Raw genomic sequence first — 14722 nt, forward strand, 5'->3', positions numbered from 1 at the left:
TAGACACGACGAAGTCAATGACATTAAAAGAAGCCTTGCCTCTGCTCAGTGTCCAGCGGAGAAAGAGCCCCCCCACAACCTACTGAACCGTGACTGTTAGCTTTGCCGGCTGACCAGACAGAATCACACTGCGCCCATGGAAGGGTGGCAGACAGTTGGCATTGGACTATACTTGCGTATCCACCCTGGCAACCACATACATCAACGTCTCTGCCGGCCAAGCAGGAGCCGCAGCGACACAGAAATATACAAGTCAGCCAAGTACAGGGAACTAGATCATTGGGACAACTTCGTTCTAATAGGGTCTGAGACCCTAGGCCCATGGGGAGAGAGTGCAAGTAGATTTCTTAAGGATCTTGGTTCCAAGCGACCCTAGAGCAGCACGTTCTCTCTTTCAGCACCTCAGTGTCGCGATCCAGAGGGGAAATGCCTCCTGCGTCCTAGGTTCCTGCCCGGCGTCGGAGGAGTTCAAGGAAATCTACAGCCTCTAGGAAGCGAACTTTTTCTTGTGTCCTCTCAATGTCCATTTTTAGTATAAAATCAGATATGTAACTGTATAACCTTGCATAATAAAGTGTACACCATAAAAAAAAAAGGGGGTGGTAGGAGAAGCGAACACTTTTACGTATTCAGAGTTAAATGGCAAGTTTTTCTCTAAATGCTCTGTGTTCCCTTCTTTGAGGCTGTGGGTCCCTATAATTGCACCAGAGGTAGTACCCCCCCCTAATTATTATTATTATTTATATATATATATATATATATATATATATATATATATATATATATATATATATATATATATATATATATATATATATATATATATATATATATATATATATATATATATATATATAAATTATATATATATAATATATATATATATATATATATATATATATATATATATATATATATATATATATATATATATATATATATATATAATATATATATATATATATATATATATATATATAAATTAATTAGTATTAAACTTTGAACACTAATTTATTGCTTAATGAACTATGCCTCACTACAGCTCCACCAGGGTACTGCTAAATCTAACTGGAGACATTTCTTAGCCTTAGCCCTAAAACAACATTATTAGCAGTCATCACAGCTTTACTTACAGTGGCTAATGTATGCAGGAGGAAAAAAAAAGTGTGTTGGGTGAACATACTTTATGCAGAATTACTAGCATAATCTCTCTCGACCACACACACTGTTAAAAACAAAACAGTCACATTGGTTAGTGGAGGAATTCACTGCCAATTACAATATTACTGTTTCCTATAACACATTTTGTAAATTTCTAGAAACATTTGTTAAATATATGACTCTGGCTTTCTTCACCAATGTTTCAAGCAGTATACGTGCAGACCAGTCACTGGTGGTCCAACTCCCCCACTACAGCAATGGCCTCAATCTCTACACGTCCTCCCTGTTAAAAGTCATTTTGGAATATTCAATAAGGCAAATACACACAAATCACAATAGCGTGATGCATCAAATGAACAAATCCACGAGGGCCGTAAAGAGGGTTGGAACCAACGTCCAAGACGATCCCAGATGCTGCCTTAATCGACTGAGCTACGACATGGAAAAGAATTGCAACCAAAAGTTCTACTGACTTTACTTGGATCCTGCAGCCTCGGGTGCATGGGGGGAATTGTGTAAAATCCTGGTTTGTGTCTCGGAGAGGCTGCAGGATCCAAGTACAACTTCGGGTTGCAATTCTTTTCCATGTCGTAGCTCCGTCGATTATGGCAGCGTCTGGGATTGTGTCGGACGTAGGTTCGAACCCCCGTCACGGCCCTTGTGGATTTATCCATAAGGCAAATATAGTTACAAGTCCCATACTTACAAGTTAATACTATGTACACAGACTATTTTTGTTGAATTTAAGCATGTACAGTACTTTATTCAGGTTTAAAATATCATACTGAATGGTATCTAAGGCTAGACTACCTAGTCTAACTGCTTGAGTTCCGTCTAGCTCCCCGAGAAGTTTTTACCGTGTCTTTAGACACTTGTATACTCAAAGTTACATTTCAAAGCCGATATTCAGAGTGGTTTGCTGAAAATCTCCTCCCACACAAAGACCCACTTTGGAACCAATTTAGTATTCTACACATCTTCATTTCTGCCTCAGAGTTTCTCCCATTTGTAGTCTTTCACTTGTAGTTTGCTTGTTAAGAACACAGTATACAGAATGGATTGGGATCTGTTAAACATTAATATGCTATTCCTGTCTCAACATTTCTTTCTATCTTTCTGTTCTTGTAACCATGTCCAATAGTTGTGTTGTGCTTGTTTGTAGTACTGTACTAGCATGCTTGTAGGCTTGGCCTCTTCCTACAACCCTTTCATTTTCTTTGGTTCTCTGGTCCTCTCAGAATTTCTATTAAATAAGTCCTGCTTTGGTACAAAAATTTGGGTGCCTTTATATATATATATTGTACATTATTTATAATCAATCCCGAATCCCCTTCCCTCAATCACGTTCAGAAATTGTATGTCCTATTGCAAGCCTCCGCCACAGTCAATTGTTTTCATGTTAAAGTCCAGAAGTACAGTACCAGTGCCATCAGTTGTGCATTATAATAATAACAATAATAATGATAAATAATAATTCACTGAGTCAGGGGTATACAGTTTATACATATACAGTAGTACATGTTGGGCTTATATCCAGGTCCCTCCCACCCCCCAGGGTCGAATTACTGACCCACCCCACAAGCTGACTAATTCCTGGGGTACCTATTTACTGCTAGGTGGACAGGGGCATGAGGTGATAGAAAACAACGATTTCTGTGGAGCTTGGGATTCTAACCCGGAATTCTCGATTGTGAGACGAGAAACCCGATTGTACTACCGGGACCCTATAAAATGCTTTATCTCTGTTTATTACTCAAACCCTTACATGTCCCTCCAGTTTGTTGTCTATTTCTTCATCCATATACAGTCTGTTTTGGAATGTATACAGACAGGTACCATTTTATCCTTTTAGTTGGACATCTCCAGTGCCAATACAGGTATGTCCTCATCCCGTAGGAGGTCTAGGGGAAATGTTTACATTTCTATTCTCATTCACTAGCTTTGATAATACCACCTGCTCTATCTTGTCTCCAAACTGGATAGCCCCTTGGGAAGATCTCATTTAAAACCGATTCATTAAGTTTTATCTCTACCAGGGTAACGATATCGGGGATCTTCACCTATATTATATTCATTAATGCCAATATTTATGTTGCCCCATCTATTTTAACAGGTTTTTAGCAACCTGTTATCTCCATTTCCCCCTCCTAGTGCCTTAGCCAACTCCTCATTGGAGAGCCACTTTCATTTCACCGGCTCTCCAATTCCTATCGCCTTTTACAATTTTTCTTCAGTCATGTTCCCATTTAACAATTTTGTTAAATGGGAATATGGGAACCTCAACCTTCATTGAGGTTCCTGTTCAGTTTACATGTTTTAAGAGGTCTCTCTCTCTCCTTACTAACCACACTCCATATTTTCATTATTTTCCAACTTCTGCCACCTGTTTAACACACCATTTAGAGTCACCCTTAAAGACATCATGAGGGGGGGGGGGGGGTAGAAATAGCCTAAGCTACTCTATCCCTTTGAGATGTATTTATTGCTTATCTCAATAAACATACATGAACTTGAACTAAAGACATCATTTTCCTCTTTTCACAACTACCTATTCTACTATAACTGCCAACACAAAATGGTGTAGAAATAATTGAAAGGGGTTCAATGGCAAAGGGGGGGGGGGGGGGGAGGGTCTATATAGGTAACATTCACACCATGGATTAATGAGAGTAAAATAAACATACCTTCGGCAAATTGGCAACCTGGTAAGCTGCTCGTGCTGGCACAGCTTCGGAGAAAACTAAAAATTATGCAAATTTTAATATGAACAATTATAAAGACCAATACAACAATAAAAAAATAAAAGTAAATAAAAAACAGCACATGCTGTACAATGTACAACATTATTAACCCTTTATTTTCTGAATACCCCCTACACAACTCCCCCTTCCCCCCCAACATACCACACCTTTTTACTGTACAATATTTTATTATGGACTGTATTTGGAAATTAATATTTTTACTGCTTTTAAATGCTATTTGAGAGTTTGGTACATGTTAGAAATTGTTGTTTGCACACTACAACAAGTTTAACATTATGTGCAGTAAATTAAAAATAAATCAATGCTGTCATCAGTAACAAGAGAAAAGAACTCTTCCCCCTCCACCAGCTAGAGTACGGAGAATTACCACTTGGCACGCATTTATTCAATAAAAGAATTTGTCCATTTGTTTATTTTTAGAGTTGTTCTATATATAAATATGCAACTACACTATACTGACTCATCATTCAAATGCTAGTCTTAAATTGTGCATAAATTGTTACAGTTTTGGCTCAACTGAAACATGGATATCACCAAATAAAATGTTATGACAAATAGTATAACGCACAGTATAGCTTATAATTTGAGTGGTAAAATATACCATTAAACACCTTAAAATTGAAATACAGTACTGGCTTACATGTAGACTAAATGTCACAGGTTTATAGCAACTCAAGAACCGATGAATTAACAACATGTCACCTATCACCTATGTCAAACACTACAGCTAGAGTTGGGACGAAAGCCTGGATCAAATTCACTTTGAACACCATTTACTTGGCCGCATTAGGTGGTATCAGACTAAAGGAAGACGGCCTTACAGTATGCCATGTAACCTCCATCGATGCAGAACAAGTTACCATCCATGCACCAAGAAAACATTTCTAATGTGATATCAATCAAGCACTCTGACCTTCAAAGTAAGATACTAGAACCAGTAAATGCTGCCATTGGTTGGCTTTAAAGCAATGTTACCCCCCCATGCTGTAGTGCCATAAATTGACATTTATGCTGCCTTCAAACCCTCACACTGCACACCTATTTCTACAATCTCCTTACTAAATTAAGTCATGTAATATATATTGTGTACAAAATATATACAGTACTGTATATGTACAAATCCACAAGGGCCGTGACGAGGATTCGAACCTGCGTCCGGGAGCATCCCAGACACTGCCTTAATCGACTGAGCTATGACAGGGCTAAAAGAGTTGAAACCGAAGTTCTACTAAACTTACTGCATGTTCATTTGATGCATCACGTTAAGTGTGATCTCTGTGTACTGTATATGTATTTAAGAGTGCTGGAATATTTGCATGCTTGGGCAAGTACTTTTTTATTTGTCATGGTGTATATATATGGAAGGGGTACATATTTCTTATTAGAAATGTAATAAAACTTTCAAAACATCCACATGCCAAAAGCTGTGTGTTCACAATAAAATACTCCATTTTTAATTAGTGTTCTGTATTTAATCAAGTTCTCCATGATTCAGACATCGCCAGCCAACTGTCCAAGGAAGCTTCAATGAAATCCCAGCAACATATGGATAGTGCCACAATTAGTAAATTTCTGTATTTCTGGTAAAACTGCATAAATTACAACAAATAATAATGGCAGGCAAGAGAGCTACTGTAACTACCCTACCATCACCTGGCCAAGCACTCAGAGGTGTTGTAGTTTTCTTTATTGTACTGTACCTCTCCTTGGTCTTGAGCGAGCAGTAACTTCACTCACAAAACCATGCTACCTTTGCACACCAATATAAACCTGAAAAATGTACACTAGTAGGCCTGGGTAAGTCCAATGGTCAACCATCCTAGGCAACTGGCATATCCCCTGACGGTGAATTTCTCAGTCGACATCTTAACACACACAGTTACCAACAGTGGACATCACTAGACTACATACAATATGTTAGAGTTCATTTTCAACTTGACAATCAAGAATTCCAGGTTTGAATCCCAGATGGGGTAGAAATAGTTGGTCAGCTTGTTGCAAGGCTGTATCCTAGAGGGTCAGTACTGTAAATCGACCATGGGGGGTTATCTCGATAAAACCTAACATGTATATATACACACTGGCTGCCACTCCCCGACAACATTTCACGATCCAGACAAGGCCATTATGCCAATTTTGCCTGAAATCCATTTAATGCTGTCCATGTGCATAACTGACAGACCAACTTTTAGAAGCATTTATAAGATGCAACAATTTTATTATAAAATACTGTTCGTATACTATACTTACATGTTGAATAAACTTCATTCACTTTTGCAAAGTCACCAATATCTGCTAACAGCACAGTTGTCTTCACCACTGTAAACAATATTAAATATAAATAAAGATACAGTATGTAGAAGCTAAAGTTAAAGTTTTGTATAAATAACAGTACAGTACTGTAATCATTCAAATGCTTATATTACATTGGGCATAAGCACATGCTGGCAAATATAGTACTGCACAGTATACACAAATGAAGAACAGTTATAACAAATGAAACGATGCTTAGTTAAGGGAGGCACAATCAAAAAGTTCAGAGAAAATGAGTACCAGTATACTAGAACACATAAATGTGTTCTAGGTGTTCAGCCCTTAAAAATGGAATAATTGATTTGTAAACTGTATAGATTGGAATTTGTTAGCAGTCTGTATTGCTTTTTATATATTTTTTTTAAGTTGCTTGGATGCACAGTAATATATTCAGCTGGAAGTAGTTCCAATCTGTGATGCATAACTGAGCTTCAGTGTTTGATCAAAGAACTTCCTAACTATTTTTGTATCTTGTCAGATCACACCAAGCACTTGAATTCTATTAAACCTTCCCTTACACATCAATATTAGGAGCTTACCATGCTTGTAGGTGCATCCAGCTTCCTCCAGAATATGCCCCATGTTGATTAAGGCAGTTTTAGTCTGTTCAACAACATCGTCACTAACCAAGTTCATGGTTTTTGGGTCCATTCCAAGCTGGCCAGAGATGTAAAGGGTATTGCCTGCTTGCACAGCTTGACTGAAACAAGTGAGAAAAGTACTGAACAGTATGTAGATATGTGCACAATTATCTCCCCCCCTCTACCCTATATGATAAAAGTATATATAGTCTAGTATAAACTGACAAAAACTTAGGATATTTGCTGTCATTTCTAGTACAGTATTTTCTCATTTTCCTTTGCATCAAAATTATATAAATAATGACATTTTCCTATATTATTATTGTTAATAAATCTGTTGCATTGAAACAGCCTAGCATGACCTACTCCAGGCCAATGTAACAATGTATACAGTATTTGAAGTGTACACTTCAAACGTAACAACATTTGCCAAAAGATTTTACAACCAACTAACCCAAGTCAGCCTAGTTTAATACACGAAGTTTTTTAATTAAAAAAGCTATGATCAAAACACCTGCAAATAATAAACACCTGAATTACACAATTTGTCCATAGCCATTCTTAGCACATCATGCTGGCACGTTACAGGTCACTTAAGATTCAAGTTTCTCAAGATTTTAAAACTTAACACAAAATGTGTAAGCATCACTAGGTTGGGTATAGCAAGTTAGGTTTAAGTCAGGTACGGACCCAAAACAGTTCGCAAATACATTTTAAAACCTGACCTAAGCGAACCTAACAAACTAACCCTATCTTGAGGTTATCTTGAGATGATTTCGGGGCTTTTTAGTGTCCCCGCGGCCCGGTCCTCGACCAGGCCTCCACCCCCAGGAAGCAGCTCGTGACAGCTGACTAACACCCAGGTACCTATTTTACTGCTAGGTAACAGGAGCATAGGGTGAAAGAAACTCTGCCCATTGTTTCTCGCCGGCACCTGGGATCGAACCCAGGACCACAGGATCACAACTCCAGCGTGCTGTCCGCTCGGCTGACCGGCTCCCTAAGATACATGTATAATTTTGACATATAGAAAAGCTTAGTTGAAATGCTGGTGTATGATGTGACCACAGTCCATCATTAAGTGATATACTTAACACTGATATGTAGAGGAGGCAGAGTGAACTTAAGCTTATTAAGGCTACTACTTAATTTAGAATTTACCTACTTAGAATTATCCGTTAGATTAAGGACCTGCCTGAAACGCTGCGCGTACTAGTGGCTTTACAAGATTGTAAATACTATGCTATGTATTCTCACAAACCCAATGTACCTTCTTATATATAAAATAAATAAATAAATAAAAAAATAAAATAAGGCTCTACCACTCACCATTCCCAAGAAACAAATTTGCCAATATTCTAATTATTAAAACTACGTAGTGTTACGTAAGGCTGTTACACGAGGATAAAAATGTTTTGTTCATTTATTACATACCTGACAATGCCACTTTGTTGCCACTACACAATACACGTGTTGGTAACTACAGAATTTTATTTTTTATTTATTAATATATACAAGAGTCGTTACATGGTTGTAGAGCCACTAGTACGCGTAGCGTTTCGGGCAGGTCCCTGGAATACGATCCCCGCCGCGAAGAATCCTTGTTACAACCAAGTACACATTTTACTGTTGAGTTAAACAGAGGCTACAGTTAAGGATTTGCGCCCAGTAAATCCTCCCCGGCCAGGATACGAACCCATGACAAAGCGCTCGCGGAACGCCAGGCGAGTGTCTTACCACTGCGCCACGGAGACTGGTGTAGTGGAGACTACGTTGGAGCGACACCAACCACGGCGCCCCCATAGAGGTCTTCCTCCTCCACTCACTCCGGGACCCCGGGATGATACCCAGGCAGGTCACCTCATGCCTCTGTTCACCTAGCAGTAAACAGGTACCTGGGAGTCAGTTAACTGTTGTGGGATGCTTCCTGGGGAGGGTCAATTGTTCCACCTTAGCTGGGGGGGTGGGGTGGGGAGGGGGGGGAAGGGGTGTACAATACCAGCCTCAAGTATACACACACAGGCTACTTGTCCCCGACAAAGAGCACTACACCACCACTGCCTGACTGTGGTCGGGGCCACTACAGAAGGTCACCTTCACGTAAGCTTCTTACTCACCAAAAGTTAACTAACTTTTAGAGCTCTTTAGAGCTTTTAACCGGAGCTCTGTCAAGTTGTGAGAGCTCCTGCCTCACGCCTCTGCTCCACACACCGCCTCAAGCAAATGTTAACTGACTAAAATCTCTCTAGTTAAGCTATCTAACCTGTAAGGACCAATAGCCGCTGGGGCTTTGGGAGAGGAAATGACCTTCCTTATGATCTTGGAAGCCATCGTATAAAGCCACTTGTGACGGCCGCCGGGCACACACTGACCCCCCATACTGGCGCCCACCCCTATACCCACCACTCACCCACTGACGTCACAAACCCTCCCCCAGCCCCACACTATATAGAAAACAATATTTATATAGGAAATATATATATTTATCTCTCAGAATGTTCGGTAATACGTTTATTGCTTGTGATGTGTGTCTATGTATGAATTAACACGATGTACTGAACGGGGTGAGAATAGCTTGAGCTACCTCATTCCTTTATGTGTGTATTTTACCTCAATAAACTTATTTCAATTTCAATTCAATATTTATATTTTATTTTGGTTAGGAAAGGATAGGTTGGGTTAGAACAATGTAAGTTAGGTTAAGAGAAGTTTGATCATATATTTAATTCAAATTTGATTTAGTGTTGTAGTATCCTGCTGGTCGGTTATTTCTCCATACCTCCTTCGCCGTTTTCTCTCATCTCCGCTGTAGGGGTACATAAGTCATTACATAAGTATTTTTTAAATTCAAATACATAATTTATATAAATGCTTATATATTTATAGTTAGGTAATATATATATATATTGGCTTTCAGGTAAATAATGTTATATGCTAGTGACTTTACAAGAATGTACCACTTAATTTACCAACATATGTGCTGTATTTTGACAACCCAATAATGTCCCCTCGTGTACATAAATACAGGTAAATAAGTGGCCGTGAGTGGCGAGTCAAGACGTGCAGTCACCCCCCTTGGATTCAAAAAGCCCCCCTCCCTACCTAACTACCTTAATTTAAAAGTACCTAATTTCATCCTCATAGTTTCCTACCTCGTGCAATAAACTCACACTGCATCTTGTGCTACCCACTCCCCCAAAATATGTGCCTAAGCCATATAACTTCACCATTGTAATCATTGCTATCATCTTATATCATGGTTGTTATATTGAACATATATTTTACTACATTATACCTTAGAAATAATCCTCAAATTATGCTACAATATACCTGATGATAATCCTCAAATTTTACTATAATGTACTACTCATCTTCGTCAAATTTTCTTACAATGTACCTGTTAAATTTCTCAATATTTTTACTGTACAATTATGTAGTTACCTAATTACCTTCTTTTCAACGGGGGTATTCTGCACATCCTGCCATGTCTTCTGGTCTCATGTGATGCTTGTGACCACAAGCTCATCCTGTAACTACACTGAGGTAATTACTCTCTCTCTGCACATTACATTATTAATTAGAATTAGGCAGGTGCAGCAACACCAAATATTACCATCTTGGTTTGTAACATCAGTGGATACCACATCATCAGTGAGAAGTAGCAGTGTAAGTCAGGAAGTGTCCAGATTAAGGTATTCCTCCAATGGGGGGTCTGTATATACTTGCAGTCTTACACGTCTCACAGTAATTAATTATCAAAAGAAGGAACCAAGCCAGGGAGACTATGTATGGGAACCAAGCCAGGGAGACTATGTAGCAAACCTCTCAGTAATGAGCCCCTGGAATTGAACATTGAGGAAACGGGTCCAGAATGAATGAATGAATGATTAGGGAAAAGCGCCAAGCAAACGGGTCCAGAGTGACCGATTCCTGGGGAGCAGTCCTGGTCATTCTGTGTGACTTGTAGGCTTTAATATGTTCATTATGGGATGTTAATCTACCTATTGAGCCAAAAGTGAACTCGCTGGTCAGTTTTTGTAATATTACACATCAGAGGCAAGTCATCTGGGTAATAATGTACTTAACCAATACTTAAAATTCTGTTATTACAGAGTAATAGAAATGTTGCTGTTTATTATTTTAATCTATATATCATTTATCTGATGGAAGCAAAATTAATTACCTGAATTAATCTTTATTTATCTGATGGCCACCATCTCCAGTTGCCTCAATAAGGTGCTTATCAAATGCACTCTTATATATGATAAGACATCCACAAGCTTGGAATTCACTTTAATCAAATTCACTAACATCAAGTTTGTTTATTTTTTAATGACAAAATATTGTAATACAGTATAAATAACATTTTAAAGTTCTAGACTAGTCCTGGCAGTGATCAAGTAATTGGCTTTAAATGGATGACATTAAAGCAGTTTATGTAAACTGATTTAATACAATAATGTTTGCAATAAAATAATAATCTTATATTGTTTCCTTTACTGTAATTTGTTACCATGTCACTAGTCAAATAGTCCTAGCAATAAAGTGCGTACACATAACTGTATATCCTATCGCCTTAAAAAAAAAAATAAACTGGTTCAGCATGGGCAATGATTGGTCAGTACTCTGAAGACACTGGTCTGCAGGCAGCCAGTCAATGACCACGCTGTTAACTACCTGGGGCTAATTTTAGATGGACCTACAAAAGGCCATATTACATAAAGGCCATTGCCTGGCCAATCATTGAACTCAACACCTCTCCAGGATATTTATCTTATCTTCTAATGACTCCAACTGGAAATTGAGTACCCAAATGAGCCACAGACACATTAGAAAAAACTTTTTCCGTGTCAGAGTAGCTAATCATTGGAATGCATTAGAAAGTGATGTGAGGGAGGCTGACTCCATAGTTTCAAAGGTAGATATGATAGAGCTCAATAAGCTCAGGAACCTGTACACCAGTAGATTGACAGATAAGAGGCAGGAACAACGAGCCAAAACTTATCCCCCCCCCCCAACCTCTGGTTGGTATTGCAATGGATCCAAACCACTTGGGCTGAACGGTAGAGCGACGGTCTCTTGTCATGTAGGTCTGCATTCAATCCCCAACCATCCAAGTGGTTAGGCACCATTCTAACCCAGTTCCACCCCAAATCCTTATCCTGACTCCCTCCAAGTGCAATATACAGACAGACTCTTGGTGTCCTACTTCTGTATCATATCCACTTGTGCCATCTTGTAACTTAATTGAGAATATATATTTTGGATTATTGCTTCAATGGCCATTTGTATGGTTGTCATAAAAAGTTACTTTAGTTGTTGGACTCAACTCACTTTGGTGTTAAGTGTCCAAGATTTTGACACCACTTAATGAGGTTGTTGACCACCTCAATAACAAATATTTTAAGATCTAAGCTCAGATCTTAAATTAAGGGGGCGTCTGGTTGGCATCTGGGTCCAAAAATGCAAAAATGAAAACTCGTTCGATTTCAATGAAACTTTTTTGACAAGTTCTATATGAAAAGTGTTTCATCTGGTCCAAGTTTCAGCATCGTAGCATAAATAGGAAGGGAGAAAAAAAATATTGAAGTACTGTAGTTGTGAAAATTACAGTATGCAAAAATGGTCAAAATCGATTATCAATCGAAAGTGTCAACTGAAATCATAGCTACGACTCTTTGCTATCACAATAGCATATATTAAACAAATATTATAATTAGTTTAATTGGAAAAACAATTTAAGAAAAAAAAAAAACATTTTTTTTTTTTTTTTAATATTTTTTTTTTTTTTTTTCGGGCGATTTGCATCAAACTTACACACCTGACTGTACGTAAGCCTATCTGTAAGGATGCCAATTTTGGAGAAAATTGGTTGATGTCAACCTCAGCCACAGATTTTAGAACCTTAGACTTTATTCATTTCTGTTTTTTTTTCAATTGACACAAACGTTTACAAAACTGATTCCTTTTTCATTCAATTTACATGAAACTTACACAGTATATGTAGAGGGCATGTCTCTACATTGGGGGCTTTCATTTTTCTCTAAGTTCATTTATTGATTTTATAATAGCAATAAACATGCCATATTTGCAAAAAATTTTTGGGGAACTTTGAACATTTGTATTAGGAAAACTAAAGATGTTTTGGAAATTCTAAAGCCCCAAATCCTTTATTATATGCTAATGTGTCAGAAAAGTGTCAGAGAATAATTATATCTGAAACGTGTGTTCTGAAGTGTGGACTTGAAAATGTGTAAAAAACGTTGGGGAAAAAAAAAAAAAAAAAAAAAAAAAAAAAAAAAAAAAAAAAAAAAAAAAAAAAAACTCTTTTTCTATTTACGCTGCAGTACTGAAACTTGGGACAATTTAAGCACTTTTCATATACAACTAGAAAATTAATATTGGTTGACATTGAACAACTTTCATCTATAATCCTCTGACGCCCCCTTAAGCTCTGCTAGATCTTGAGATCTAGCATGATAAGGTCTTTGAATTTTGAAGTTGGAATAGTTTGTGTAACACTGTTTAGTCATACCAGTCAGTGTGTGTTGATTTGCCTGCCTGCTTTGTCCACAGCTTAGAACAAAAATGACAACATTTGCCCTGATAATTTGTATTTGTCTATATAGTACTGGAATAGTTATATATATACAAATAAATATCTTGCTAAATACAATAGAAAAAAATACTGTACTTTTAAACTTACATATTGCAATAAAAAATAAGGGACTTGATATGATAAAGTTAACCAAAGAAATAATGTGGGAATGAAAGCATAGTGGAGATGTTATGAAGAATGTATGATAATTTATAAAATGTTGAAGAATATACATAATAATGCAATGAAGGGTGACAGGTGGAAAAAAAAACTAAATTAAAATTTACAGCTAATATGATTAAAAGGTATATTGATGAATTAACAAGTGTGTAATTGAATGCACACATGCATGTGTACGTATACAAGAGTGTACAAGCACTATTTGCCTCGTGCTTAGAAACATTCATATTTGGCTTCTCACTATATTACAACAAGGCACTGTGAGCAATGAAACCTTACAAATTATAGAACAATATTTTTTATCAACACGATTAAGACAAACATTTTCTCAAGTTTCATATTTCCTTTCATTTTTATTTCAGACAATCAAGAACATGCAAAACTTGTTTGGCTGATGGCCTCCTAGCATGATCAGCCTCAGTACAAGCGTAGAATATCTCCAACACGGGCAGGTAGTCATCACCCAACACAACGTCGGGTAGAGCTGGTCGTGTCCCTGGAAAACAAGTAAACAGTAAACTGCTGCTCACACAAACGTAATTTAATATTTAACGTTTTAAAAAGTTAAATGCTGCAATATAGAGAAACGCCACATTGAGGCTTTATGGACAAATGACACTTTGCCTGTAAGCAAGCAATTATTAAAAGGAAGAGCATGAAAGGTTGTCATGGCACAGAAAAATCAAGAATTCATAAATATCACTTGGGATGCCAACTCGACAGCACAAAAACACAAGATGATCAATGACAAAGGAGCCAGATTCATCGAGGATTTTTATCAATTGATATATGTAGCACCAGGTGCATATAGCACCAGGTGCATATAGAACCAGGTGCATATAGCACCAGGTGCATATAGAACCAGGTGCATATAGCACCAGTGGAGAAGCAAACTTTCAGATTTTGAAAATCGAGACATGCAACCAGGAGACAGATGACTAAGCATAAGGGATGAGTTTCCATTCCATTTAGTACCAACAAATTAACCTTGTGTGTTATATATTGGGGAAAAGGGCATTTCTCCACTTCTTATTATGGTTATAGAAGTCACAATTGATGCCACTTCATTTGTTATTGGCAGTAGCCATCTACAGTATCTATCATACTAAAAGTTATGGATAACTTTA

General features: G+C 37.6%; 2 protein-coding genes across 3 annotated transcripts in view; both read right to left on the reverse strand.

The window, feature by feature from the left end:
• Positions 1–1169: 1169 nt before the first annotated feature.
• LOC123758462 (2-iminobutanoate/2-iminopropanoate deaminase) lies at positions 1170–9227 on the reverse strand. The gene is made up of 5 exons (XM_045742895.2): positions 9081–9227; positions 6776–6936; positions 6174–6242; positions 3846–3901; positions 1170–1444 (listed from the first exon to the last, which is right to left on the reverse strand). The coding sequence occupies exons 1-5, from the start codon at positions 9194–9196 to the stop codon at positions 1388–1390; spliced, it is 459 nt and encodes a 152-aa protein (XP_045598851.2). The 5' UTR covers positions 9197–9227; the 3' UTR covers positions 1170–1387.
• A 1902-nt stretch (positions 9228–11129) lies between these two features.
• The window catches only part of LOC123758461 (lymphokine-activated killer T-cell-originated protein kinase), a 31293-nt gene continuing 27700 nt past the window's right edge, over positions 11130–14722 (reverse strand). For both annotated transcript variants that reach the window (XM_069322711.1, XM_045742894.2), the window contains exon 8: positions 11130–14091. In XM_069322711.1, coding sequence (XP_069178812.1) covers positions 13949–14091 — 143 coding nt within the window. In that variant the 3' untranslated portion in view covers positions 11130–13948. The remainder of the gene's footprint in view (positions 14092–14722) is intronic.

This window comes from Procambarus clarkii, chromosome 11 (assembly GCF_040958095.1).
Source record: "Procambarus clarkii isolate CNS0578487 chromosome 11, FALCON_Pclarkii_2.0, whole genome shotgun sequence".
Lineage (NCBI taxonomy): Eukaryota > Metazoa > Arthropoda > Malacostraca > Decapoda > Cambaridae > Procambarus > Procambarus clarkii.